At 38.4% G+C, this 26,606-nt stretch overlaps 1 protein-coding gene across 5 annotated transcripts in view; it reads right to left on the bottom strand.

The window, feature by feature from the left end:
- fzd3a (frizzled class receptor 3a) overlaps positions 1-26,606 on the bottom strand; it is a 90,623-nt gene that overhangs the window by 59,132 nt on the left and 4,885 nt on the right. For 4 of the 5 annotated variants that reach the window (XM_059982117.1, XM_059982116.1, XM_059982118.1 and 1 more), the window contains 2 exons: positions 26,489-26,552; positions 24,352-24,895 (listed from right to left, as the gene is read on the bottom strand). In XM_059982117.1, coding sequence (XP_059838100.1) covers positions 24,352-24,546 — 195 coding nt within the window. In that variant the 5' untranslated portion in view covers positions 24,547-24,895; positions 26,489-26,552. Of the gene's footprint in view, positions 1-24,351; positions 24,896-26,488; positions 26,553-26,606 lie in introns of those variants that run through there. The other variant, XM_059982120.1, reaches the window with a different exon arrangement.

Below are 26,606 nucleotides of genomic sequence, written 5' to 3'. Positions count from 1 at the left end.
AGAGGTGTGGGTTGTAGAGGTGCCTTGCCTTATAAAAAAGTCAAAGTCAGGCTATTGACAGAGCCTGTTCTTCTCAAGAAAGATCTGTTTATGTGCACCATGCCTCGACCAAAACAACTTCTAGAGGACCTTAGAAGAATTGTAGAGAAGTATGAAGTTGGAAAAGGCTACAAAAGTGTTCGTCAGTCCACAGTGAGAGCAATGGAAGAAATCCAATACCATTGCTGCTCTACCTAGTAGTGGGTATCCTGCAAAGATCACACTAAGAACACAATGTGCAATGCTGAAGAACTCAAGGGTAACAGCAAGAGACCTGCAAAAATCTCTACAACATGCTAAGGTCTCTCCTCATGCGTCCACTATAAGAAAAATACTGAACAAGAACGGTGTTCATGGAAAGACACCATGGAGGAAACCACTGCTCTAAAAAAAATATTGCTGTACATCTCAAATTTGCAAAAAACCACTTAGATGTTCCACAATGCTTCTGGGACAATGTTCTGTGGACAAATGAGACAAAAACTGAATGCTTTGGCAGAAATACACACCGCTAAGTTGGGATGGAAAAGGACACTGAACACCAAAACTTCATCCCAATTGTGAAGCACTATAGAAGGAGCATCATGGTTTGGGGCTACTTTGCTGCCTCAGGGCCTGGACAGCTTGAAATCATTGAAGGAACACTGAATTCAAAATTGTATCAAGACATTTTACAGAATGTCAGTGTAGTGGTCCATCACCTGAAGCTTAATAGAAGTTGGTTCATGCAACAAGACGATTTGAAGCACAACAGTGAATCAACATCAGAATGGTTGAAAAAAGAAAATTTATGTTTTTCAACACAAATGGCCAAGCCAGAGTCCAGATCTTAACCCAATTGAGATTCTGTGGTGTGACCTGAAAAGGGGTCTTCATGCAATGTATTCCAGAAATGAACTGAAACTGTATGAGGAATGGCCTAAAATTCCTCCTCACCATCATACAAATCTGATCAGCAGCTACAGGAAACATTTCGAAGTGGTTATTGCTACTAAAGGAGGTTCTATTAAATACGATAGTTTGCGTACCTTTCTCCGCTTGGACTGTGAATGATTAATCTATGTGCTCAATAAAGACATGAAAATTACAACTGTTTGTGTTAATTAGTTAACACAGATTGTGTTTGCTATTATTGTGACTTAAATGATGTTCAGACCATATTTTATGAGTAATTAAAGAAGAAAAACAGATTAATTGCAAAGAGTTCACTAACTTTTTCTTGCAACTGTACTCCATCATACAATGGCGATGATGTTGTCCGGCTGCTATGCAGTATTATATTTATGCCATACATACTGCTTAGTGTTGAGGCCAAAATGTTCTACTTTAGTCTCATCTAACCACAAGATCTTCCACATCTTTGTAGCATCTCCAAAGTGATGCTTTCAAAGTCTTTACAGACAAGGATATGCTTTTTATCTTAAGCCAGAGCTTCTTCCTTGCCACTCTTCTGTATGTACCCTTTTGTGCAAGGCCTTTGAGATCCTGGAACCATGAACTCTCTCTCCAATTCTGACTTCTGCAGCTCACTCAGAGTGACTGTTGGCGTCACAGTAGCCTTTCTTACAAGTGGCATCCTTCCCTTGCAACCTGACGTAGGCAGTGTGGCAATGGTTTGAATTGAATTGACTTTATTATTTATTCCCTTTATATACATGAAGAGTAAAAATCTTCATGTTACATCTGTCTAAATGTGCAATTTGTAGTAATTTATAATAAATAGTATGTACAACAGGACAGTCAATATAACATAGAAATACAATTGTATCAACATGAGTTAATCAGTCTGATGGCCTGGTGGAAGAAGCTGTCCCAGAACCTGTTGTTCGGGCTTTTTTGCTGCATTACCGTTTCCTGGACAGTAGCAGCTGGAACAGTTTGTGGTTGGGGTTATTTGGGTTCCCAGTGATCCTTCTGGCCCTTTTTACACATCTGTCTTTGTAAATGTCCTGAATAGTGGGAAGTTCACATCAACAGATGTGCTGGGCTGTCCACACCACTCCCTGCAGAATCCTGCGATTGAGAGAAGTACAGTTCCCATACCAGGCAGTGATGCAGCCAGTCAGGATGCTCTCACTTGTGCCCCTGTAGAAAGTTCTTGGGATTTGGGAGGGGTCATACGAAACTTCTTCAACTGTCGGAAGTGCTTTTTTCACCACACAGCTGGTATGTACAGACCACGTAAGATACTCAGTGAAGTGCATGCTGACGAACTTAAATCTGTTCACCCTCTCCATCCCAGATCCACTGATGTCAATAGGAGTTAGCCCATCTCCAGTCCACAACCAGCTCCTTTGTTTTTGTAGCATTGAGGGAGAGGTTGTTTTCTTGACACCACTGTCAAAAAATGACTTCTTCTCTGTAGGCTGCCTCATTATTTGAGATTAGTGTAGTGTCATCTGCACATTTAATTAGCAGATTGGAGCTGTGGGTGGTGACAGTCATGGATATACAGAGAGAAAAGGAGGGAGTTTAGGGCACAGCCCTGAGGGGGCATCTGTGTTGAGGGTCAGAGGTGAGGGAGTCCATTCTTACCACCTGTCAACGATCTGACAGGAAGTCATTATCTTTTCCACTAAGGACTGCACTGAGCTCTGAGGTATGGTCAACGCTTTTGAGATGGTCTTGTGCCCTTCCCCAGATTTGTGCTTCTCAGAATCAGATTTATTAATCACTGGCATGTGTCATGAAATTTTTTTAACTCAGCAGCAGTTCAATGCAAGATGTAATATAGAAGAGGAGAAAAAAAATAAAATCAATCACAGTATATGTATATTGAATAGATTAAAAGTCATGCAAAAACAAAAATATATGTAAGGGGTTCTTTTATGTTATTGCTAAGGCTAATAAAATAGCTTCTTTGTTATGTTAAAAATAAAAATGTTTCTTCGTTATGTTAACTGCTGAGAAAGTGCTTCTTTTTTTGGTATAATTACTGATGATGAGAATTGTACAGTCGGCCCTCCTTATCCAAATTCCGCATGCGTGAATTCAACCAACCGCAAATCGCAAAAACCTGGAAGTGCTCTTCCAGCACTTGTTGTTTGAGCATGTACATACATTTTTTTTCTTGTCGTTATTCCCTAAACAATGCAGTATAACAGCTACTTTACATAGCATTTACATTGCATTAGGTATTATAAGTAATCTAGAGATTATTTAAAGTATACGGGAGGATGTGCGTGGGTTGTCGTGGATCGGGATCGAAAAAAATCGTAAGTTCTCTTACTTAGTCAGAACAGGTACATCCGGTATTATTTAGCATCAGTTAGTCAAACGTTTGTCTTACTACATAGTATATATTTTACCTTTCTATGCATATAAAACACTTAAGAATGCATGTTTCAGTGCCGGGCTTGGGAACGGAATTTCCCAAGTTCGATTCAGTGATAGACGGCCAGGTTGATGTGGAGGATCAAAAACCCAAAACCACAAAACCAAATCATTAAACCACTGCGTTGCTTATTAATAATTGTAGCTTTCATTGGGGCAGAGCCTTTCTCACTTTATCCTTTAAAATTGTTCCAATTGTTAACCGACGTAGCCTAACACTTTTCCAATGACTGATGGTGTTTCACCTCTTTCCAATCTCTTTATTATTTCCACTTTATTTTCAATCACGATTGTGATTATTTTCGAGAACAGAAACACTGCGGGTTCAGATCTCTGCCACCGGGTCCTAATGTCCACTGCACTGAGACAGGTTAAATAAGGTCTGGGGTTCCGCTGGGTCCTAAGGTCCAGTGCATAGAGACAAGTTGAATAAGGGACTTGTGCATCGCGAATTTTGGTCTCTGCAAGGGGTCCTGGAACCAATCCCTCGTGGATGAAGAGGGCCGACTGCATTCATTTGCTAACCAATTGGGATAGATGTTATTCTTTCTTGTGTGTCTGTAAGCTATTGTTTTTGCGGGCTTTGGGGAGAAGGCGTGATGGGAATAGAGAGAGGAGACGTGATGCTGTAAACTGGGCGATGGAACGGACCCCGGGCAGGAGTCTGAGGCCCAAGGTCTTTGGTGAGGAGAGGAGACGAGGAAAGATTCGTGTGGAGCATCTGGTCGACCACCACAGTTGGTCCCAGGCGGCGGGTCAAGGAGGTCGGCGGGGATTGAATGGTGAAAAGAAGACTCTGTTAATTGAGCTCCAACGGTTGTGCACAAAGTGGTTGAACTTTGATAAGCATGGCGCCTTTTTACTTTTTCCTTTTATATTTTATCTCTATTAATTACATAGTTCCAGTAAGATCTATAAAGTGTAATCATTTAATCGCATATGGTGTACTGTCTGTTATTTGGTGTGGTGGGGTGCATCACACAGCATCTACACAAACTGATTATCCAGTCTGGTGGGGCCGCAGGCTGCTCTCCCAAGACAAAAGCAAGCTGAGCAAGCCTCAGGCTTACCAGGGGGCTACATATGTATTAAAAAAGTGAGGTACATTTCACATGTTCAATGACCAGTTAGGAATCGGATGGCAGAGGGGAAGAAGCTGACATTATTAAGGTCCCCCAGCATTGAGGGCATGCTCTTTTCTCACTGTTGCCCGAGTGTGTGCCTTCAGGCTTCTGTACCTACCTGATGGCAACAGTGAGAAAAGAGCACGCCTTCAGTGCTGGGGATCTTAATAACGGATGCTGCCTTTCTGAGACACCACTCCTTGAAGATGTCTTGGGTACTTTGTAGGCTACTATCCAAGGTGGAGTCGACTAAATTTACGACCCTCTCTGCAACTTCTTTTGGTCCTGTACAGTTACCCCTCCCCCCACCATCCCCCATACCAGATAGTGATGCAGCCTGTCAAAATGCTCTCCACAGTACATCCATAGAAAGTTTTTGAGTGTTATTGTTGACATACCAAATCTCTTCAAACTCCTCATGAAGTATAGTCGCTGTCTTGTCTCGTTTATAGTTGCATCAATATGTTGGGACCAAGTTAGGTCCCCAAGAGATCTTGACACTCAGGAACTTGAAATTGCTCATTCTCTCCACTTCTGATCCCTCTATGAGGATTAGTATTTGTTCCTTCATCTTACTCTTCCTGAAGCCTACAATCAGCTCTTTCATCTTACTGACATTGAGTGCAAGGTTGTTGCTGCGACACTACTCCACTAGTTTATATATCTTGCTCCTGCACGCCCTCTTGTCTCCAAGATTCTACCAACAATGGTTGTATTGTCAGCAAATTTGTAGATGGTATTTGAGCTGTGCCTAGACACACAGATATAGAGACAGAAGAGCTGTGGGCTAAGCACTCACCCTTTAAGTGCACCAGTGTTGATTGTCAGTGAGGAGGAGATGTTATCACCAATCCATACAGATTGTGGTCTTCCAGTTAGGAAGTCAAGGCTCCAATTTCAGAGGGAGGTACAGAGGCTCAGGTTCTGTAACTTATCAATCAGAATTGTGGGAATGATGGTACACCCTATCCTCGTTATATTCAGGGGATATGTTCCTCGCAGTCAGCACATAATGTGAATAATTATTTAAATGGAGAAATTAGGGATGCTTTCCAGAGGGTTTCCTAAATACATTTATCAGTAATCTATTCACATTTTCATACTAATACGACACTAAAGCAGTACCACAAGGCCACATTCATATTCTATTTCATCAATTTAAGGTCATATTCAATATAATAAATCATAAAACATTAACATACTGTAGTGTACAGTGCTCACCACCAGTGGCAGGTGTGTTCGCTCTGGGAGATGAGTGGTTGTTGTGGTGACGGAATCATATCAAGCACAGCAAGGGGTGAAAGACTCACAGAACTCTTAGAATGGCTGACAGCAGATGACACTGGTTTGAATAAATGGTGAGGGTTGTTTGCTTGATAGCATTTTGTTTTACAGCATAAATTTGCTTGTAGGGAAGAAGGACTGATGGCAGGGAACAACAGAAATGCTGACTCCGCTCTAAACTTGGGTCTATGTCCATCGCCATTTGTGCCAAGTGTTCTGACTTCCACCATTCCCCCACCGTTGGTAAACTCCCGGGATTTTCAAAATTGTCTGTTGCTTGCAGCATCTGAGAGATAGATCGCCGTAAAAAAAACACGTCTTGAATGTGGATCACACCTTGGTCGAGTGGCTGAATCAGTGATGTTGTGTTAGGCGGCAGGAAATGCACTGTTATGTTAAGATGAATGCTGTCCAAATGTTTAGGATGGGCTGGTGCAGTGTCAAGCAACAAAAGAACTTTAAAGGCAAGATTCTGTTCCCGGCAGTAGCGTCCCAGAGCTGTGTTACCTTGAGCTGATGCTGCGCTGTTTATAATTTCCAACATTTTATTATGTGTTAAAGCAGTTCTCTGCCGATTGGCTGATGGCCCAGGACATGATATCAGATGCTCAGGAGGCATAGTTAAATATTTCAAGCACAAAATCACTGCACCATAGATAAAACCAGCAAAAGTTTAAGAGCGCAAGATCGCACATCCACACCTTGCCAAAACCAATGCGAGACTGGCGGGAGTGCGACTGTGAGGTGTGAGCACGTGACTTGTACTGGCGGGAAAGCAATGCTCCTCACATAACTGTGAGTTTTGGACGCATACAAGGAGACATTGGTAGGAATAGGTTCTTTGCATAACTGTGAAACGCATTGTCTGAAGGCACATATAACCAGGATATGGTGTATTAAATGCTGAGGTAAAGTCCATGAAAAGCAACCTGACATATGTGTTTGTATTGTCCAGGTGGTCTAAGGCCATGTGAAGAGCCATTACTCTATTATAATTTTCCCCAACTTGTCTTGAATACTCTTGTCTTCATTTTAATTTGATCTGCTGACAATCTACCATATTATTGGACCTTACAGAAAGGATTATTTTCCTTATGAGTTCATAGAAAACAGTGAACCTCCAATTTTCTGCATCAACAAATGAGCTGGTAAGGTATCATACAGTACTGCGCCTGAGGGAAGTTATCATAGTAATTACAAAGGGGGTATTAATTTTAAGTAAATTGTTGACAAATTTGGACTTCTTTTGTTTTGACATGATACACAATATTTTGTAGATTAGCTTAAAAATCCTACTTCAATATATTTTAAATTCAGAAAATGAGACAGTAAAATGTGAAAATAGTTGTGAAGGCTGTATACTTTCTCAATGCACTGTATTTGCCCTCCTCACAGCTTACCAACTCTCTTTACATCATGAGTAAAGCAGACATAATGCACTTCAGCCAAAACACTGATACTGTAACGGATTATAGTCAAGGTCTCACTGTTGGTCCATGTGGCACCCTACCAGTTACATCAGCTGACAATCTGTAAGAAAGCACCCATATAATCCAACCATCCTCAGTTACCCACTAGTTCATCCATGCCAATATACTGAACAGCCTCGTGTGCTCCCATTTTAGGCAGTAACCTCATGTGACACCATATCAAATTTATTCTGGAAGCTGAGATGTTTGAGTTGTTTACTACTCATGTTTGTTCTATCCTCAAAGAACGCTTGAAGATGACATTAATTTTTTCCTTTTTTGAATAAATTTTGAGAGAATATTCCTATGAAGTACTTTTAGTACTTATTTGTAAAAAGTAGTTAAATAGTACTGATTGTTGAGCACTAAACAGTTTTTATCTTGATATTTAGTAATAACAAATATGCCAAGAATAAAAACCAATAACTGTATTGCCAAACTACTTGCATTTTTTACTCAATCGGGGAACTGGTTTGAAAGCACTATACCGAGACATGATACAATCAAACTAGTTTACTCTGAGAAGTGTGAAAGACAAAAATAATTTATACTAACCTAAAGATGTTATGTCTCCTTCTTTCAGCTGCATACCTGACAACCTTCTAAATAGCTTACTTGCAATCTTCTCTCAAGCATTCATGTTCCAATTCTCTTTACAATCATTTTTACTACAAGCATGGATCCAGTTTCAGACATGTAAAAGGGCACAATTTCTCTATTGCCTTTCAGACATACCTTGTCTATCCTCAAGACACATATAGCATTTTAGTAAAGTACGTATTACATGGAGAGAGACTGGAAGAATTTTGAGCAGAATACAAATGCCATCATAAACCACCTGCCCCAAATAGCCTGCCTTGCCCTAAATTATATTCAAAATTTCTTAGTCAGTCTTTCCATACTTGTACTTACAGTATTGATAATTAGAAAAAGCACAGAGGCTGACCAACCAAATGGTATTTCATGCGCTAGTGTTTTTTTGTGACTGACAAAACTGTACTACGAAAATATCCAAACACATTCAAGCTCAAGGTTAACAGTATTTGGATAAGAACATTAACAGTAAGTTGATATGCTTCAATCATGCAAACGGCACTAGCTTAGATGGGCAAGGATGAGTTGGGTCAAAAGACCTGTTCTGTGCTGGATTACTCCATGCCTATGCCATGGAATTGTTTAACTATTAAAATAATTTTTGTCTTGGGGGTGGAGGCAACATCTTCAACTTGACTTTATTCTTCAAGTTTTTGATCAAGTTTTGCAATTCAGTTTCTTCCACTGACATATCCATTTCTTTGTACTGCTTTCTAATTTTTATTCTGAGTCATTTTAGCCCACTCTCCCTACACTACGTACACATTAAACAATATTTGTGAAACTTATTTTTCCATTATGATAAATTTCAACCCTCAGCTACTGTCAAAAGTTAATTTGCATACCAGAAATGTTCTGCTTCAGAAACACTGCCAGAATTAGTCTCAATTTTTTAAAAAGTATAACTACTGCTGAGACACTCGAGCTACAATAAAACAGGTATTATTCTCTAAAGAGCTCTCAACATCAAGCACATTTCCACAGCCCATTCAGTTAAATCAAATTTTAATGGACACAAAATGTGCTGCTGACACACTATGCCAAAAACAATCTATACAGTAAAACACACTTTACATAAAGCAGGAATAAATAATTCAAAGTAAATTTATTATCTAAGTACGTATGTGCTACCCTCACCATATACTACCCTCACATTCATTTTCTTGCAGGCAATAACAGTAGAACAAAGAAATACAGTAGAATCAATGAAAAAGTACACAAACCAATGTGTAAAACAAGACAATTTGTACAAATACAAAATAAAACAAACAATAATAAATTAATACTACTAAGAACACAAGTTGTAGAATCCTTGAAGGTGAATCCATAAGAGTTGTGGAATCAGTTCAGAGTGGAGGTGAGTGAAGTTATCCTGACGCCACTGTTGGCTGAATCAAAGGTAGTGACGAACAGGCATATAGGAGGGAGAATGGAAATTTGATTGATTGTTGCCATAGACCTCAACATCATCAAAACCAAAGAACTGATCATTAACAAATGGAAACAGCTACATATCCCAGACAATTATGCATTCACTTAAAAATAATATTGTTTACACATTACCCAATAAATTTGGGTGACAAACAAATTGGGGCAGGACAATCCACAAGTGTGCAATTACCCCCCATGATAACAAGTCAAATTACCATTGTTTATTTGTTTTCCTGGATTTTCAGATTTACAAGGTGCTTCGCATGAAGCTGCTTAACAAGAGCCTATGGAATTACAGGAAAGACTGGCATGGACAGAAGATCAGCTACTGGCAGAAGGCAAAGACTGAAGAAAAAAGGGGACCTTTTCTCATTGGCTGCCAGTGACTAGTGGTGTTCCACAGGAGTTGAGTGTTGGGACCGCTTCTGTTCACATTATTTGTCAATAGTTTTGATGATGGAATGATAGCTTTGTGGCCAAGTTTTGAGGACATTATGAAGAGAGGTGGAAGGGCTGATAGTGTTGAGGAAGTAGGGAGCCTGTAAAATGACTTAGACAGGTTGGAGAATGGGAAAAGAAGTGGCAGATGGAACATAGTGTGGGGAAGTGTATGGACATGCACTTTTGTAGAAGGAATAAAGGCATAGGCAATTTTCTAAACAGGGTGAAATTTCAAAAACCAGGGGCAATGGAACGTTTGCAGGATTTCCCAAGTCATCTTGCAGGTTGATTTGATGGTAAAGAAGGCACATGCAACGTTAGCATTCATTTCAAGGGGACTAGAATATACAATCAATGATGTCATGCTGAGGCTTTTTAAGGCATTGGTAAGATCGCACGGAGTATTGTGAGCAGTTTTGAGCCCCTTATCTAAGAAAAGATGTGCTGACATACGAGGAGTGTTTGATGGCTCTGGACCTGTACTTACTGGAGTTTAGAAGAATGAGGGGAGATCTCATTGAAACCTATCAATTATTGAAAGGCCTTGATAGAGTGGATGTGGAGACAATATTTCCTATAATGGGGAAGCCTAGGCTCAGAGGGCATGACCTCATTAGAGGGACATCCATTCAGAACAAAGATGAGGAGGAATTAGTCAGAAGGTGGTGAATCTGTGGAATTTATTGCCAGAAATGACTGTGGTAGCCAAGTTATTGGGTACATTTAAAGTGGAGGTTGACAGGTTCTTGATTAGTCAGGACATCAAAGATTATGGGGAGAAGTCAGGAGAATGGATTTGAGGAGGATAACAGATTAGCCATGATGAAATGGGGGACCAGGCTCAATGGGCCAAATGGCTTAATTCTACTCCTATGCCTTGTGATCTTAATTGTGGAGTGTATGAGGAAATTCGCCAAGTAAAGTTAGACTGGTCAGCTCACTCCCACATATTGCCAAATGTCCACCTGGATGGCATTACTACTCACCTGAGTCAAGTCTGTTTAGTTTAGTCTGTTATGGGGAGTAAAAAGTACCAAAAAGATGAAAATGCAACAATCAATTGCTAACTGATTAAAGGATCAGCAGGATTCATACTTCAACCCACAAATATCTAATCCAAAAAGACATTGTTGGAAGACAAGCAATATTTAGTCATTGAGCAATACAGCATGAATACAGGCCATTCAGTCCAATGAGACCATACCAAAAACAGTGTCTAGCTTGCAAGTCCCAATTTCTTACATTTAGCCCATATTCGTTTAAGCCCCGAACCTCCATCTACCCATGCAATTGCTTCTTTAAATTATATCATTGATTCTGCCTCAACCACTTTTTCTGGCAGCTCATTCCACATTTTCACCAGCCTGTTTGTGAAAAAGTTGCCCCTCTGGTCCCTTTTACATCTTTACTCTCTTACCTTAAATCTCCACTCCCCAGTTTTGTTCTCCTCTACTCTAGGGATGAAGACTGTTACTGTCCAGCATATCAATGCTCTCAATTTTAAACACCTATAAAGTTGCCCCTCAATTGCCTACATTCTTAGGAATAGAGATCTAGCCCGACCATCTTTTTAATTCAAGCCTTCTAGTCCTGAAATACAATACAAATCTTTTCTACACTCTTTCCAGTTTAATCACATTTCCCATAACAGGGTGATAAAACTGTACACAGTACAGAAGCAACAACTTAGGATGTTATGCTGTACAACTCTTATACTCAATGACCTGACTGAAGGCCTACTACATGACTTTTTTCACTACTGTCTACCTGTGACAAGGCTTTCAATAAACTATGTATTTGTTTTAAGTCCCTCTGTTCTGTTACACTATCTAATGATGCCCTATATTGTACAAATCTTATGCTGGTCTGATTTTCCACCTCACAATTATCTGTATTGAAACCTATTTGCCACTCCACAATCCTTTTCCCTAAGAGTTGCACATTGACATCCAAATCATTTATACAAATAGCCAAATGACCAAGGTTCATATGTTGTCAGTCTCTAATTGGTGTCAGACGCGTTCACTAGTATGGTCATTAGACACTACACCATGCTTAGAGCAAACAGTTTTTAAATAGCATCAGCTGCATATGCTTGTGTTCAAAAAGCAGTGATTTTTGTCACTGATAGTTGGTGAGAAATAAGCAGCAAGACAATTCAGAGGTTTTGTTCACTGCAGTTTCAAGATTTCAAGGTTGGAGATGCCAGAAATGACCAGGAGTGATAATGAGTTAGGAATTATAAAGAATTATGGTATCGACAATCATCTTCAATGTTACGGTGAAAATGAAGATTTGGAGGATGCAATCTCTGATAGCAATGTATGAAGGCAGCCCATTATCTACACAATAAATGAACAAAATGAAAAGAACGTGCCAGTGTACACTGGATAAATTCCTCCATCGATTACTTAGGAACTAATAGTTTTATTGTACTGAATAAGTATTGATAGTGTTCTAATTTGTTCTGTATTTCATTTAAATACATAATTTGTTACTCAGTTAAAAAGGTAGTTTGTCTTTTTTAAAATATATCTTTTTAATTATTCATATGAAACTTTGGCTAATTGGGGCAGCCACTCAATTGGGCCAGAATGTTCTGGCCCCAATGTGTCCCAATTAACTAGAATCCACTGCACATTTCTTCCCTTAAGCCACTCGCATTTTCATTTTGAATAATATTCACTACTGATTTTTCCTAATTATTTTTAGTTCAATTAGAACAGAGCAGCAGCAGTTACATTTCTGCTAACTATTAGAACCCATTAACTGAAAAATTATCTCCACAGCAACACCAATCTCAATTTCATACTAGTTTTAAATATACTTCTAAAGAATCTAATGGTTTACCATGTTTTGATGGCAATCATTTGAAATTGTCACATGGAATTAAAGTGAAATGGCAGCAGCTGGAAATTTCAAATAAAAATGCCAGAAAAGCTCAGCAGGTCAAGCTGCTGCTGTGTGAAATAAAAACTAGAATTTTCTACCAATTCAAGGTGTGCTAGGCGAAAAGACATCTTTTCGTGCTGCCCCCTTATTCATAACTGTTCTGAAAATTAGAGATGTAAAAATTCAGGCCATATTTGTTATTGTGTCTTTCACGTTCTCAGGATACCTTCATTTCACACTCAGCCAGGTGCTTCCAGAGAAGCCATGAGCTTTAACTGCAATGTCAGTCAAGGTCAGCTGTGAACTCCAACTACCCGTTGATTTTAATAATCTTAATCATTAGTGCCACCAAGACAGTCCTCATTGAGGCAACAATCCCATTGGAGGAAGGAGTAGAGACTGCCCATGAGTGGAAGAGGCTGAAGTACTCTGAGCTGACAGCTGAGTGTAAGGAAATTAGCTGGCGGACCATCATCTACCCTGTGGAGGTAGGATGTTGGGGCTTCTCTGTGATATGGCAGTGACTAGAACGAGGCTAGGAGGTACCAGAGAGATGGCTAAAGAGGCAGAAAAGAGCAGCTTTTGGCTGTGGCTGAGAAGGTCAGAAATTGAGGGGCCGACTAACTGAAAGCTGCAGGGCGTGACAGGGAGACAGCCCTGCCACTGCTCTCCCTCCAGATGTACCAGGGTTAAGGGAGCAAAATATCAATGAATGGTGGTCCCTAGCTGATGACCCTATGCTGGTCAAAGGGCACTGTTGAAGGTATAGCAGGCAGCAATGCCAAGCAGGAAAAAATAATCCTGTAAATCTCAGTTAACTCCTCCAAGGACCACGCAACAAGTTTCACTGGTTTCCACCTGTAGAAGAATGAAAGAGTTCACACTATATACTTTGTCACAAAATGCAGATAAAAAGGACTCATTAAACAATCATTTGATGCCGTGAAGTCTCCGGCAGCTAGTGTTTTCCTTCATTATATCCAATCCACAGCTGAGGTGCATATTGCACATTTCCACAGAGACTGAAAAGGAAAACACATCATATACATAGGACAAAAGACTGTATTTGACCAGGCACAGTGCTTCAGCTAACAACGTCACTCAGGTATAACAACGTACTTTTAAAGCAGAAAGTTCCATTCAGCCAGGCAAACTAAATAAATCCACAGTATTATGGATTTACTGAAATATGAAAGGATCAAGTAGGCAGCACAGAGATTCTGTTCAAATCCATTATAATAAAGGTTCACATACAAAATTCTGGAAGAACTCAGCAGGACAGTGAGGATCTACAGAAAGGAATAAACAGTCGATGGTTTTTTGATGGAGGGCCTCGGCCAAAACATCAACTGTTTATTCCTCTCCAATCATGCTACCTGACCAGCTAAATTCTTCCAGCATTTTGTATGTGAATTTCAGCATCTGCAGAATCTCTTAAGTTTGCAATAAAGGTTCAGGCAGTTTAATTCACTATCTTTTTTTCCATGGGGAGCATTACAAGTCAGGTACAAAGCCAGGTACTTATGTCCAACAGAGACCAGGTATAGCCAGGTCATCAAATCAGGGTCATTTACTGAAGCAGCTTCTTTCACAGAAACTGTAATACAAATAAAAAAGAAATTAACACTGAATATAGGTTATATCCACAATACTAATACCAGTAAGGTTATTCCATCTTGAGTCTTACCCCAACAATATAGAGGATGGGAATGGACAAGATGGCGTATAAGATGATGAGCGGCATTGGCCATGTGGATAGCCAGGGGCTTTTTCCCCAGGGCTGAAATGGCTAACACAAGGGGGCATAGTTTTAAAGTGTTTGGATGTAGGTACAAGGGGGATGTCACAGTTAAGCTTTTCCATACAGAGAGTGGTGGGTGCGTGGAATTCACTGCCAGCGACGCAAGTAGAGGCAGTTATAATAGGGTCTCTTAAGAGACCCTTCGATAGGTATATGGAGCTTAGAATAATAGAGGGCTACACAGTTGGGATATTCTAGGCAATTTCTACAGTAGGTTACATGGTTGGCATATCACTGTAGGCCGAAGGGCCTGTAATATGCTGTAGATTTCTATGTTCTATGAGAATGGCAGTTTCATGTAAAGACCTAAATAGGATAGTATCCAACTTGAGAGTTTTTCATATATTATTTTAAATTTAGAAATATAGTCTTTCCAGCCTAATGAGCTTGCAATGCCCAATTACAGCCATAGTCATAGAAAAGTACAGCACAGAAACAAGTCCTTTGGCCCATCTAGTCCACGGCGATCAATTTAAACTGTCTAGTCCCATTGATCTGCACCCAGACCATAGCCACCCATACCCTCTCATCCATGTACCTATCCAAACTTCTTAAACATTGAAATCAAGCTCATATACACCACTTACACTGGCAGCTCATTCCACAATCTCACCACCCTGAGTGCAGAAATTTTCCCTCATGTTCCCCTTAAATTTTTCACCTTTCACCCTTAACCCATGACCTCTAGTTGTGGTCCCACCAAACCTCAGCAGAAAAAGCCTGCTTGCATTTACCCTATCTATACCCCTCATAAGTTTGAATACCTCCATCAAATCTCCCCTCAATCTTCCACATTCCAAGGAATATATTTCCAGCCTATTGAATCGTTCCTTATAACTCAGGCCCTCCGGTGCCAGCAACTTCCTTGGAATTTTTCTCTGTACTCTTTCAACCTTATTTACGTCTTTCCTGCAAGTAGGTGACCAAAATGGGACACAATATTCCAGATTAGGCCTCATCAACATCGTAAACAATTTCAATGTAACATCCAAACTCCTGGACTTAATACATAGATTTATGAAGGCCAATGTGCTAAAAACTTCCTTAACAACGCTATCTATCTGTGAAACCACTTTCAATGAATTATGGACCTATATTCCCAAATCCCCTAGTTCAACAGCACTCTACAGTGCCCTGCTGATCCATTTGACCAATTAATCTACAAACATGCACATCTTTAGAATGTAGAAGGAACCAGAGCACCCGAAGGAAACCAATGTGGTCACTGGGACACAGTACATACTCCTGGAATTGAATTTGGGTTGCTGGTGCTGAAAGTGTTAGGCTAACTACTTACTACACTACCATGCTGTCCCATTTCTTACAAACTCGTTTTGTGAAGATGAATTTCTCAAAGGGAAATTCTCAGGGTGAAAATTCAAGCTTCATCTGCCTTCAAAAATTACTCCTTCAAAATTGCTTTGGGGCTTGGACAGCCCTAATCAGCTTAGAGAATTTGAGATTACAACTACACAGGTGCAAGAAAAAAAATTTGCAGGAGCTTGCCTCACAGGAGACTGAATAGGAAGCAAAACACAAAAGGCCTGGCAACAGAAGATTGCCTTGGGCAAACCAACATTTGATAGTATAAATTATAAATCACACAAAGGATCCACAACAGCAAGAGGAAACAGGATGGCAAACAGATTGGTTTGTCTAATTTAAAATCATCAAGTGAGACAAATAGTATTTTTGAAACTAAAAATGCTGGTAACAGATGGGCTAGTGAACAGTTGAAAGTACAAGGGTCATCATCCTACTTTGGACCTCTCACAAGATAGAAGTCCTGATCAATGGTTCCAATGAGGAACATTAACCCCGATGAAATCCTGTTCGGCCCCGACCCAAAACATCAACTGTTCATTCCTCTGCATAGATGGTGTATGACCTGCTGAGTTCCTCCAACATTGTGTGTGTGTGTGTGTGTGTTACATTAACCCATAGTTCTTTTTCAAATGGTAATGTACACTTCTGATATTGAAGAATCTCCAAACCATAGCACTCAATTTGTTTGCTTCCTAATCCTCCCAAAGTTTAGAAATACAGCGCAGAATAGGCCCTTTGAGTACAACAAGCCACGCTACCCAGCACCCACCTATTAACACCAGCCAAATCACAGGATAACTTGCAATGATTAATTAACCAACTAATTGGCATGTCTTTGGACAGGAGGAGGAACCTGGAGCGCCTGCAGCAAACCCACATGGCCACTGGGAGAACATGCAAACTCCTTAGACAGCACCAGAATTGATTCTGAACTTCAGTGTCCAAGCTGTAATAACACCATACTAACTGCTATGCTATTATGGCTGTTTCTTCTGCAACTGACCAAACCTCAACTTGTAATTGCCAAATGCAAATTGAAAAACTAAATGTTGACCTGCTATTTTTGGCTCTTTTTCCCCTCCATTGAACAATTACGAAAAAAATTAGCTCAAGAAGTTAACATCCAACACCCTACTGGAGACAAACACATGACATTAAGGCACAGGAAATCTCAAAGGCCACCATTAAAAAGAATACAAGTTTCAGGAAAATGCAGAATTTTAACAGCAATGAGGTTACAACTTTACTGTTCCAAGGAAAAGAAATATAATAATTCATGAAATTTTACTCAGGAACAATACCTTTGTCAGTAATTCCATCTACTCCTGTCACTGCCTCAAAATGTCAAAAATGTTTAATCCTATGCTCAGCTTCTAAAACCATACCTTTCCAACTCAAGCACTGAAATTGTGCTTTCATTCTCACAAGAAAACACAAAGACCAAACTTAACATTAAAAATATACAAATATTTACTTGCAATACAGAAATATCTACTTATTTAAGTATCTCACTCAATAGTACCCATACTCACTCTAACGGCACATGATCAACCTTCAATCAAATCAGCGTGGAAGAGTGAAAAGATAGAAGTAATTAAGGCAACTAGGAACCTTGTATTCAGTGGTGCAAATCATGGTCCTGAACAATCCAAATCCGGTGGTGAAGGCAAAGATATAGGCAAAAAAAGGAGAAGAATACCAACAAAGAATAAAAACTTGCTGTGCTACAAAAGCAAAAACAAGCACTTCACATTATGGAACATATAAAGAAAAATAAAACAGAAGCAATAGTGATTAGAGTGGATGCTGAAAAGGCATTCCATTTGGTTAATTGGAATTTTCTTTACAATTTTACATAGATTTGGCTGACATGACACAATTATTAAAACTATATAGGCACTATATGACAACCCTGCCGCTAGGATTAAAATCAATGGATATTTACCAAATAGTTTCACCCTAGAAAGGGGCATGAGACCGGGTTGTGCATGGTCACCGTTACGCTTTGCATTCTATCTAGAACCATTAGCTCAATACATAAGACAAAATGAAGATATCAGGGGAATTACTATTAAAGAGGCAGAGCATAAATTGGCCTGTTACGCGAATGACATTTTGATCAATCTAGAGCAACCAATGTACGATGCAATCTTTTGAACAATATGGTCAATTATCAAGATACAAGATCAACATAGATAAGACCCAATTACTCTCATATAACTATAACCCACCAAGAGAAATTGAATGTAGACATATCCTGGTGGTGGTTGATGGAGTAACAGTAATCTGCCGTTGCTCCAACTCTAACTATCTTACTATTTCCAACCTGTCTTGAAATTTATTTTTTAAGTGTGATATTTTTTCACTATGGCTATAAGGGGTGGCCGAGGTACTAAAAAGGATGATTCCCCTGCTTCTTTGGATTCGATTATGGATTTGCTGCAAAGTCATACACGAGGAGCCTCTGAGAAGTTTCAACAATTCAGCTCCTAATTTAAACAAATAGATGGCAAATTGCATTCTATTCAGCAAACTCTTAATGAGCACGATAAATGTATAAAAAATAATTAAACAATTTTGTTGTCTCTGGAAACAGAAGTGGATGAATTGCTAAAGCTTCATGAAGAGCGATCTAAGTCCAATGAAAAGTTAAGACATAAGATTACCAACATAGAAAACAGAAGTAGAAGGAACAACCTACGGGTTCTGGGCCTCGAAGAATTAACCAAAGGTAATCATTCTATGGAATTCTTTGCAAACTTTCTGCAAGAATTATTTCCAGAAATTTTGGCATCTTTGCCTATGGTTGATCGAGTTCACAGGTCTCCCGTGTTTAGACCTCCTAACAGAGATAGACCAAGATCAGTAATAACCTGTTTTCATGAATTTATAACAAAGAAACTGGTTAATACGTGAATCTCGTCAAAGAGGCATGATCGACTATCATGGTTGCAAGATTAGAATTCTTGAAAATTTCTTGCCTAAGTTTATGCAGGAATGTGCTAAATTCAAAGAAGTTATGTCTGAGTTTTTTAACAAGTTTTTTAATTTTAAACGAGTTTTTTAATTTCAAGCCTTCCCTTCGCTACCCAGTTCGACTCAGAATCACACTTAAAAATAGATCTTTCAAATGGTTTCGTTTGACACAAAGGTTTTTAAAATCCGAAGGCTGGCAGTTTAGTTTATCTTTATATGAAGACACAACATTAAATGAGAAACTTTAAATATGCAAATCCCATCGAAGGGGCGTAACTCATTATAGGGTGGAATACTAAGAATCTTGAAGACTATTCACTTGAGGTTATGCAGGAACGTGCTAAGTTTAAACAAGCTTTGTTGGAATTTTTAACAAGGGTTTTAACCCATTCCTTGACTACCCAGTTTGACTGAGAATCTCATTAAGGATCGATCCTTTGAATGGTTTCATTTGAAGTATAAAGATTTTTTAAATTTGAAAGCTAACTGCTTAGCCTGTTTTTTCATGAAGATATAAGATAAAATGTTTAATGTCTTTCTGTATGAATAATTGTATCTTTTACTTTTGGTAAACCTTTGTAACTAATATCCTTTTGTTTTTTTTTAATACGGTATTTTTGATATATGAGAATTGAATTTCTTGTTTAGATATTGTTTAGTCTAGGTTGGAATATAAATAACCTTGAAACTAATTGGAGTGATCACCAGGTTTTTTTGGGAGGTTGTCCGTAGTTGTAGATGCCAGCTTTCTATTGGTCGGTCTTCTTTCTTTGGGAGGTAGGGGTATAGTCTTATTTTGTCTCAGAAGCCGTTTTTGAATTTTTTTAGCCAACTTGTTGCTTGGTTACGATTTCTCAAGGTTTATGAATTGGTTTTAACTTACATTTTAAGCCTTCCTTTAAATAATATTAAAAATGGACCAAACTATTAATTTACTCAGTTTTAATGTGAAAGGGTTAAATCACCCTGTTAAACATAGTAAGATTTTTTGCTTATATTAGGAAAGTTAAGGTCCCTTTTTTTTACAAGAAACTCACATACGCAAACGTGATCATCTACATTTTCTTAGTTGTCGGAACAGACTTTGTTTTCATTCGTCTTTTCAGGCCAAATCTAGAGGAGTTTCAATTCTTATAGATATTACACTTTCCTTTGTCCAACATAAAATACTGTCTGATACTAATGGACGTTTTGTTAGTTTCAGGAAAACTAGATAATATATAAATAGTATTTGCCAATGTGTATGCACCAAATGTAGATGATCCAGGATTCTCTAAGCATTTTATTTTTTCGTTTTTACCAGATCTGAGTCTTTATTCTTTGGTGATGGGAGGAGATTTTAACTGTTGGCTAGACACAGGATGCAGAAATGGGCTGAGAAGTGGCAGATAAGAGTTCAACCCAGAGAAGTGTGAGGTGGAAGGACAAACTCCAAGGCAGAGTACAAAGTAAATGGTAGGATGAAAACACAAAATGCTGGCAGAACTCAGCAGGCCAGGCAGCATCTATGGGAGGAGGTAGTGACAACGTTTCGGGCCGAAACCCTTCATCAGGAGGGTAGGATACTTGGTAGTGTGGAGGAGCAGAGGGATCGAGGGGTACATATCCACAAATCCCTGAAAGTTGCCTCACAGGTAGATAGGGTAGTTAAGAAAGCTTATGGGGTGTTACCTTTCATAAGTCGAGGGATAGAGTTTAAGAATCGTGAGGTAATGATGCAGTTCTATAAACTCTGCTTAAGTCACACTTGGAATACTGTGTCCAGTTCTGGTTGCCTCACTATAGGAAGGATGTGGAAGCATTGGAAAGGGTACAGAGGAGATTTACCAGGATGCTTGCTGGCTTGGAGAGTATGGATTATGATCAGAGATTAAGGGAGCTCGGGCTTTACTCTTTGTAGAGAAGGAGGATGAGAGGAGACATGATAGAGGTATAAAAGATATTAAGAGGAACAGATAAAGTGGACAGCCAGCACCTCTTCCCCAGGGCACCACTGCTCAATACAATAGGACATAGCTTTAAGGTAAGGGAAGTTCAAGGGGGATATCAGAGGAAGGTTTTTCCACGCAGAGATTGGTTGGTGTGTGAAATGCCCTGCCTCAGTCTGTGGTGAAGGCAGATACACTAGTGAAGTTTAAGAGACTACTAGACCGGTATATGAAGGAATTTAAGGTAGGGGATTATATGGGAGGTAGGGTTTAAGGGTCAGCATAACATTGTGGGCCAAAGGGCCTGTTCTGTGCTGTACTATTCTATGTTCTATTTTCCAGGATTGATTTTTTTTTATTGGTAGTCAAATGATTTCATCAGTTCATTCCGGTGAATATGAAGAGATTACTGTTTCAGATCATGCTCCTGTATTTCTATCTTTAAATCTCTCTGGTCTTCCTGAAACAAACAGATTTTGGCGTTTTAATACAATTTTGTTATCTAATAAGGAATTTTAAAAATTTCTAGAAAGGCATATTATTTTGTTTTTTGAAGAGAATAAGATGGAAGAGACTTCTAATTTTATTGTATGGGATACTTTCAAGGCCTAAAAAAGTATCCCTAGAGGACAAATTATTTCTTATACTGCAAGTGTTAAGAATAAAGCAATAAAGAAAGAATTGAATTATCCAATCAATTGAAACAATTAGATCAAAAAGGTGCTATAGCTCCGATCCTGTTTTATGTAAGAGACGAGTTGAAATTAAAACTAAAAATGATCTTCTGTTAACGTGTCCAATTGAAACTCAACTTCTTAAAGATAAAACTCAATTTTACATTCACAGAGACAAATCAGGCGAAGTACTAACCAACCAATTAAAAACTTTTGTTCAACAACAAATTAAAGAAATTTGCAAAACAAATGGTGATAGGACAATTGATCACTCCGAAATAAATACCTTCAGAAAATTCTATTCTAAACTTTATAGTTCTGATTCCCCTAAAGATAATACAGTAATGAATAATTTTCTAGATCAATTAAATATCCCTGCACGTTCTGCAGACAATTGTAAACAGATGGATGAACCCATTTCTTATGAGGAAATTGCCGAGGCTATACGTTCATTACATCCGGGGAAGGCTCCGGGTCCAGATGGATTTTCCGGAGAATTTTATAAGGCTTTTTCTTCATTAATTATACTGCAGTTACACTTAAGTCTTTTTGGATTCTTTCAAATTGGGTAGCTTGCCTCAATCTTTCTCTGAAACCACTATTTCACTTATCCTAAAGAAGAACAAGGACCCAATTGAATGTTCTTCAGATAGGCCAATTTCATTTCTCAATGTTAAGATCTCAATTATGCACATTTCCTATAAGCTCAGATAAGAACTTACTAGATGTAATTTTTAGTTTAACACCTTTCCATAATGGTTCAATATCTTATATTTATGGTATGTTACTGGAGACGAATGTTCCTTTAGACAAAATTTAAGAATCTCTGGGAACAAGATTTACAGACATCAATATCTGAGGAAACTTGGAATTAAAGTTTTAAACTGGTTAATACTTCATTGCTATGTGCTCGTCATTCCCTCATACAATTTAAGGTGGTACACAGAACTCACATGACTAAGGATAAGCTATCTTGTTTTTATTCAGATATATCTCCCTACTGTGACAGATTTAGTAATGGTGAAGCTTCATTAATTCATATGTTTTGGACTTGTCCGAATCTTGAAAAATATTGAAAGGAGGTTTCCCAAACTTTTTCCTTACTTTTTAAAAGTCCATTTTAAGCCTAACCCTCTGACGGCCCTATTCGGTATTGTTGCAGGACAAGATATTAAGCTGAAGGCATCTGATTTACATATTTTGGCCTTTAGCTCTCCTATAGATGGGAGGGCGCTTTTGTTTAAATGGAAAGATGTTTTTCCTCCTGCTCATGCTCAATGTTTATGTGACTTTATGTCATGTTTAGACTCAGAGAAGATTAGTTGTTCAATTTCTGAATCTCGTCAAGATTTTCAAACACTGTGGGGACCTTTCCTGAATTATTTTCAAAACCTTCAATTTGTTGTTTAAACTCAGATGTTGGCTATTATTAATTTTTACTAAATGAGAAGGTATTTTACCTTCTTTTCTCCTTCATAAACAGCTTAGGTCTTGGTAGTGGTTAGATTCTTTTTTTTTGTAATAAATTAGTATATTTCAATATAACTATTGATTAACTTACATGAATGCGGAGTAATGAGATTGTTATTATGAACAGATACAAACGTAATTGGTAGGTTTTTTTTTAAGTCTTATTTGAACTTTTATATACATTTTCTTGTACTCTGTATTCTTCATGTAGAAACTAATAAAAATGTTGGAAAAGAAAGAAACTGAAAGTAGATACCCCTGGACATGGCAAACAGAGCCTTTCAAATATTTGGGCATCATTATGCCAGAAGATTTGGCAAAATTATCACAATGCAATTATCCACCTATATATAAAAAAAAATCAAGGAAGATATAACAAGATGGAACCCAATTCCTTTATTGCCCAGACTATTATATCTCTTTCAGACCCTACCAATAGAGATTAACCAAAATCAATTCAATGAATGGAACAAAATGTTACCAAGATACTATTTGGCAAGGTAAAAGGCCTAGAGTTTGTCTCAAAACTTTGCAAAATGGGAGAAGGAAGGAGGGATAACTACATCTGAGGAAGAATAGACAATAATATAGAGGTATCAATGGAAGTGTACCAGTTCACATAAATGGAAGGAAATTGGATGGAAAAAGTTGATGATATTTTATTACACCCTCTCAGAAATCCCATTATGATAGTAACCTCCCTGTTTGCTGGAGAAATTGTGGAAATCAATATGCAAACTATTATCATATTTTCTGGGATTGTTCCGTTATCAAAGACTATTGGAGTGGGGTACACAATACCCTACAAGACATCTTTAAATGTGAAATACCTTAGAAAGTAAGACCATTATTTTGAGTATATGCCTCAAGAATGGTTGAAAAGAGATAAATATTTAATGAACACACACAAAATGCTGGTGGAACACAGCAGGCCAGGCAGCATATAAAAGGACTCCTGAGTAAGGGTCTCAGCTGGAAACGTCGACAGTGCTTCTCCTTATAGATGCTGCCTGGCCTGCTGTGTTCCACCAGCATTTTGTGTGTGTTGTTTGAATTTCCAGCATCTGCAGATTTCCTCATGTTAGCTTTTTAAATATTTAATGAATATACTGCTGGTGGCTGGTAAAAAGACTCTTACCAGGAAATGGTTATCACAGGAGAGCCCAACCTTAAATGCATGGATGGAATTTACAATGGACATTTACAAAATGAAGAAGATAACAGCATCTGTTAATCATAAGTTGGAACAATTTGATCCATACTGGGAAAAATTGTTTGATTACATAACAACCCATAGGCCTGATTTTATTCTCAAAAATCAACGAATATGTTGTTAAAAAAAAATCACTCACTACTTGTACATAGTTTTCTCCTTTTGCTTGTTCTTTCTTTCCTCTCTTTTCTGTAAGTGTATACCTCACATAAATATTATGTGAGATTTGTTGCAAATATGAATATGATACGTATGTACAGTATCTGAAATACATCTCATGGAAATGTCTGTTTGATGATGAACTTCAATAAAAAATAAATTACAAAAACAAAAGCAGGAACAAGAAGTCATCTTACCTCCATTGCCAGGGCTGCAGACTGTTGGTCATAATGATTTAGAAGATTTGGCATAAAAGTCATATTGTAAGGCAGGTCACGACACATTCTGAGAGAAATGGGCTCACAGGCAAACATACTGTGGCCATCAGCTTGTCTGAAGAGTGTAGACAGTGCATACAGCGTCAATAACATCACCGTAATATTCACAGCCATTTCTTCACAGTTCAATGCTTTGCACGTTAGTAGAGGAAAAACAGGTTTGCTAATTGAATTTTGGGTTTCTGAACTCTTTTCTTTGCTCAATCAAGCTTGAACAAAATTTGTTCCCATTTCTGTTTCTGCCTTGGTTTTCTAGAATTAGTCTGGTACAATAATTAGCATCTTTTTCTTCCTCAAAAAACAATTCTTCAGTAGGCAATTAAAATCCAGATTAGTAATCAACAGTTTACTTTTGAAGTGAGGCAAAATCTCCATATAGCTCTTTCAGAGCATTAAACACTCTCAAACAGTACTCATTCCACACCACAAGGTTCGCTTCTCCAATTAAGGACATTTGAAATACCTGCAAAATAAACAAATAAGCCAGAGGTGATCATTGCCCATATGATTAGCATTCTTCCCCCAAGAAGTTAACTCTTAACATGAGAGTACATGTGTTAACAACCCTTTTGATATACAATGAGATTTGAGAATTACTCAGTTTAAAATAGGGCAGGCAGCATGGAAACCCTGTTTGCATCCAAGACATTTTCAACAGGAATCATTTACTAGGAATCAGAGCAGAAAACCATGTGCCAATCATTCTGAAGTCTACCGTCATACCAAAATTCAAAGTAAAATTTATTATCAGAGTATACACATCACCACATACAACCCTGAGATTATTTTCCCTGCAGGCATACTCTGCAAATCTATAAAATGGTAACTATAAGCAGGAACAATTTAACAGCAAGAACAAAGAAGACAATGCAAATATAAATAAATAGCAATAAGTAATGAGAACATGAAATAACAAGATAAAGAGTCCTGAAAGTGAAATCACTGGCTGAGGGAACATTTCAATAGATGAGTGTAGTTCCCTCTTTTGTTTAAGAGCCTGATAGTTGAGGAGTAGTAACAGTTCTTGAACCTTGTGGTGCAAGTCCTGAGGCACTTGTACCTTCCACCTGATCATAGCAGCAGGAAAAGAACATGTCCTGGGTGGTGAGCATCTTTGATGATGGATGGTGTTTTCCTCTGACAGCATTTCATGTAGATGCGCCTAATGGTTAGGAAAGCTTTACCCATTATGTTCTGGGTCGAATCCACTACTTTTTGTAGGACTTTCCATTCAAAGGCATCTGCATTCTCATATCAGGCCTTAATGCAGCCAGTCAATACACTTTCTATCGAAGTTTGACAAGAATTTTTGATGTAATGCCCAATCTCTGTAGACCCCTAACAAAGTAGAGGTGTTACTGGGCTTTTTTTGCAATTGCATTATAGGATGGGTCCAGGACGTGTCCTCCAAGATAGTGTCAGCCAAGAATTTAAAATTCCTGACCCTCTGATGGGGACTCTGGTCTCCCTGTCCTTTAGTCTACAATCAGTTCCTTGGTCTTGCTAACATTGAGAAAGAGGCTGTTGTTATGACACCACTCAGCCAAGTTTTCATTTTCCCTCCTGTATGCCAATTCATCGCCTCATATCAAATAATTTATCAGCAACTTGTATATAAACCCAACAATATGGTAAAACAGAGATGGTCCAAGATTGTCATTAGTATCTAGGGAGGATTTAGTTTCAGATGGCACAGTAAAGACCTGAAAGTAATTAAGGCTACAATAATATTGTGGGTCTATTTATTAAATAATCATGCTATATAATTGATAAACAATGGGCAGCATAGAACATATTTACAATACCCTGTAAATTGTTTTGTAGCATTGGCAAAGGTAAAATATAGTATGTTCAGAACCATGTGCCCTATTTTCACTTTTTAATGAAAATCAAATGCCATTAATCTAGCCTTGATACAACATCATGCACATCTTTAGGGAATCATATTTCCGTAAATGAACCAACTTTACGTGCTAGTTAGTACACAAGTCACTTTTTTCTGTAATTAATGTCCTTTCTCACAAGATATTCAAAATTTGGTAAAAACAAATCTTACCTCCTGAAGTACCATATCTTCTTGAGAGCTGGCAACTCTGGTTCCTCCATGACAATATTGACTCCTGTGAAAACAGCAGCATTTAAAGCAGATCTCTGGGATGAGAATTGTGAATTCA

This window comes from Hypanus sabinus, chromosome 10 (assembly GCF_030144855.1).
Source record: "Hypanus sabinus isolate sHypSab1 chromosome 10, sHypSab1.hap1, whole genome shotgun sequence".
Taxonomy (NCBI): domain Eukaryota; kingdom Metazoa; phylum Chordata; class Chondrichthyes; order Myliobatiformes; family Dasyatidae; genus Hypanus; species Hypanus sabinus.
This window is presented reverse-complemented; position numbering and strand designations above follow the sequence as displayed.